The 4,310-nt window shown below is 37.4% G+C and overlaps 1 protein-coding gene across 1 annotated transcript; it reads left to right on the top strand.

Moving 5' to 3' along the window:
• Positions 1 to 1,487: 1,487 nt before the first annotated feature.
• LOC131656354 (agamous-like MADS-box protein AGL80) lies at positions 1,488 to 2,370 on the top strand. Its single transcript, XM_058926089.1, has one exon. The coding sequence runs from the start codon at positions 1,531 to 1,533 to the stop codon at positions 2,173 to 2,175; it is 645 nt and encodes a 214-aa protein (XP_058782072.1). The 5' UTR covers positions 1,488 to 1,530; the 3' UTR covers positions 2,176 to 2,370.
• Positions 2,371 to 4,310: the final 1,940 nt, after the last annotated feature.

Below are 4,310 nucleotides of genomic sequence, written 5' to 3'. Positions count from 1 at the left end.
ACAAGAACAACAACAAGAATAACAACAAGAACAATATCAGTATGCCCAACAACAATAAAATCTGTTCCATACTTCATCCTGTTCCAACCGCAACTACCACCAACAAAATCTCTTCCAAACACATTCCTAACTAAATAATCAAGCTGAGAGCCAACACCAGTACGCTAGCCCATACCAGACCCATTCACAACCACTTAGCTTTGTAGGGTACTCAAGGTCATTCGGCCAAAAGACTGAGGCTGGTTCGTCAAGGCTCCATCTAAGTCCAGACGAGGGTCCACATCCTGACTCATCTCACCACGGTACACCCTTTGTGTTTGCAACACCGTCCAATCAATTTGGGCTTTATCAAGGTAGTACAAGTGCTGATGGGTGTTACTTTCCGGAAATTGTATCCCAACCTACTCCCCCACCACAATTTAGAACTTTTGAGGGCTTGGGTAACCGACTTTACGAAAGTCGGTTTCCGGGAAATTATTGTGGCATTGACGAATTCATTGATAGCGACCATCGAAACAACACAATTCCAGGCCCAACTACACAATCACAACAAGAACCAAGGAGGGGTAGGGGTGGTCCTAGGGTTCGCGGCAGCGTCAACGACCGTCCTCGACGTGTGATAACAAGACCTAACTGCGGAACAGATGGGCGTCTTGGCGATGGAAGACATTAGGCACTTTGTTAGGTTTTCGATAATCAGTTGTTTTCGTTGTATCCAAACCCTAAAAGTAATAAAATTTGTTATTTCCGGATTTTTTTATAGACCCGTTGTTTCGATTTCTATTACCGGATGTAAAAATAGGTCTCTAAATGTTAATTATAAAAATTAAAAAAAAATTAAAGATGGCTTTATGCGCCATTTCATTTAGCTAAATAAAAAAAATTATACCCTAATGCGCCATTTCATTTGGCGCAAATGTATGTCTAATTAGGGCAAGCCAAATGAAATGACGCATATACCTATTTGTACCTTCTTTTACGCCATTTCATTTGACGCATACACCTATTGGGTGACCCAAACCTAGACACTCTGGTAAATAACTTGAAATGTGGGCTTTTTTGGTATATTATTTTAAAACTTGGTTATTTAAAATTTTTTTCTCAGATAACTACTGGAATGCACGTGTCTTTTTTTAATTGGTGGCATACAAATAAGGTAATTTACCCACAATGTTAAAATGGTAAATCTAGGCAACAACTAACCACGTACGTGCATGAATGTATAGATTACGATTCATGAATCAAATAATTGAAGGTACCATAATTTAAATATTGCAAATGTTGAAAAAAGTAAATATCATTAAAGCTTTCATTTTAAATATTAACGTAGATGGAATAAAAATAGAGAGACATTTTACCGTTAAAGAATGCCAGTTGGAAAACTATTCACACATATACATGCACCTAACCACGTACGTATATCGAATTTGGTCTCTATATATACAACGCATTATTCACAAAACGAAAATCACATCTATCAACTTTTCTTCTTTTTCTTTGTAGATTTTCATCTTATTCTTGTCAAAAACAATGACTAGGAAGAAGGTGAAACTTGCTTTCATTGAGAACAATACCGCAAGGAAGGTAGCATACAAGAAAAGAAACAAGAGTTTATTGAAGAAGGTCGATGAAATATCAACACTTTGTGGTATCGAGGCTTGTGCGATTATTTATGGCCCATACGATCCTCAACCTGAGATCTGGCCATCACCATCGGGAGTTGAAAAGGTGCTTTCGAAGTTCAAGACAGCACCGGAGTTTGACCAAAGCAGAAGGATGGTGGATCAAGATAGTTTTCTGAAACAAAGAATTTCCAAGGCTGAAAAGCAACTGAAAAGGCAATGGGCAGATAACAAAGAGATTGAAACAACCATGCTGATGTTTCAATGTCTCAATGCTGGGAATGTCGTGCAGAACAATATGTCGATGGGTGATTTGAATGAACTTTCTCACATGATTAATCATAATTTGAGGAAGATTGGTAGAAGGATTGAATCAGTTGATAGTGAAAATATTAATCAACAAAATCCAATCGAAAGTCAAGTCATGGCTGCTCAAAGCAAAGTCCAACTCCCTATGGCACCGCCACCACCACTACTACCACCGCCGCCGCCACCACCAACCGTACCTGATAATGATGATATTGAAATGATGAGTAGGTTGGGATGGATATGAATAATAATGTCATTCAAAAGCAGTTGTTTATGGACTTGATGATGCATATCCTTTGAGGTGGATATGACGACTTTACTCCAAAATTTTAATTATATGATGATTTATATTTTTGGTTTTTTTTTTTGTATGTGAAGATACAATCATTGGTCTTCATAGTGTAATTTTCACTTGTTTTATGTATTGGTGTTTGATTGAGTAAAGAGTCTATTGTGTGTGTTTTCAATACTTTTTGCAGTAATCTTAGCCTTGACAATTATTAACAATTACATTTATCTATAAAAATAGTGTTTTATCTCATGTTATAAATCTGGTGACGAAAGGTAAGGATCATAGAAAAAATGAATTAATAAAAGATAATCAACCAACAATGGATAGTTGGGACTTGGTCTTAGAATGAAGAAGTGTCTTGTAACCTCCAATTTTTTTTCTCCAATAAGTAATGCTTCGTTAAACTCATTCAAGAATACAAGAAGTAATTCCAAACCGAGAAGCCAAAAAAAACACCTTACCTCTTTAAACATCTAAGCGGAAAGATATTTCATATTTCAAATGTAAAAATTACAAGACACAAAGAAAATATTAACAGTACTAAACCATCTCCATGAATACACTACTATATTTTTGGCCTAAGGCCACGCTACAATTTTCCACGGTTCAGAAATCGTGGCCACATATATGATTTGGTCAGGGTTTTCAAAGCGTACAATCATGTTATAAAATATTGAATCTGGAGTATGAAACTGTGGCCTTTACTTCAATTGTCACGGTTAGACAACTGCAGATATTTTTAGCCGCAAACGAAAACCGCGGCCTCATAATTTTCACTTCAAATTGTAGCCCAAGCCTAAAAAAATATTGAATGAAATGTGAAAAGGGGATTAGGTTTTATCAACGTTGTGACTATTGACCTTACTCAAAGAGCTTTCTTCTGAAGGTAACAGATCAAACTACTCTCTTCTGATATATATTGACTTGCAAAGGATTTGTTGCAAAAGTAAAAATTAGGTTACAAAGAGAGGGTCTTTATATAGAGACCATGGAAACATAAATAGACATAACAGTTAATGATTAACTATTTCCTATGAAAGTTTGTCTGCCCTAGAGAATCTGTCTTTTGGCTTTCCAAGACTGCATTTAAATTTATCCAACAAAACTCCCCCATAAATTAAATGCTCCTTCGGTCAATTAATCCCAGCATTATCTTGCCTCTGTCGAATATCTCCTTCGACAATGGTTTTGTGAAAATATCTGCAGCTTGATCCTTGCTTGCCACATGCTTCAGTTCGACGCTTCCATTTTTCACATGTTCTCGAATGAAATGAAAACGTACGTCGATGTGTTTACTTCTTTCATGATTCACTGGATTCTTCGCCAGTTCGATTGCTGATTTGTTGTCGACTTGCACTATGGTTGCATTTTCCTGCTTCGGCTCTAACTCACATAACAATCTTCTAAGCCATATAGCATGGCATACACACCATGATGCAGCCACGTATTCTGCTTCGCATGTCGACAGTGTTACAATTGGTTGCTTCCTTGAGAGCCATGTGAAAGCAGTGTTTCCCATAAAGAATACATATCCTGATGTACTTTTTCGATCGTCTATATCTCCACACCAATCGCTGTCGGAGTAACCTGTTAGCTTGTAATCTTCTGCTTTTGAGTAAAACATTCCAAGTGACACAGTTCCTTGGATATAACGAAGAATTCTCTTCAAAGCTTTCCAGTGTGAGTGAACTGGTTCTTCCATAAATCGACTCAAGATTCCGACACTTAGAGAAAGATCTGGTCTAGTACATGTGAGATATCGAAGACTTCCGACCAAGCTTCGAAATTTGTTTGCTTCGACACGTTTCCCCCCATCAAATTTTGAAAGCTTGGCTCCTGGCTCCATTGGTGTCGAGATTGGATTGCAACCTTCCATTTTGAACCTCTTCAGAATGTCCTTTGCATATTTTTCTTGTGAGACAAAAATTCCAGTTTCTTCTTGTCGAACTTCCAGACCAAGAAAGAAGCTCATTCGACCTAAGTCCGTCATTTCAAATTCTCGTGTCATTCGACCTTTAAATTCTTCGATCATTTGATCACTGTTGCCCAGGAAAATCAAGTCGTCGACATAGAGTGCAACGAGCAGT

This window comes from Vicia villosa, linkage group LG3 (assembly GCF_029867415.1).
Source record: "Vicia villosa cultivar HV-30 ecotype Madison, WI linkage group LG3, Vvil1.0, whole genome shotgun sequence".
Lineage (NCBI taxonomy): Eukaryota > Viridiplantae > Streptophyta > Magnoliopsida > Fabales > Fabaceae > Vicia > Vicia villosa.
Note: the sequence above shows the minus strand (reverse complement) of the source record. Positions and strands in the feature narration are given on the sequence as shown.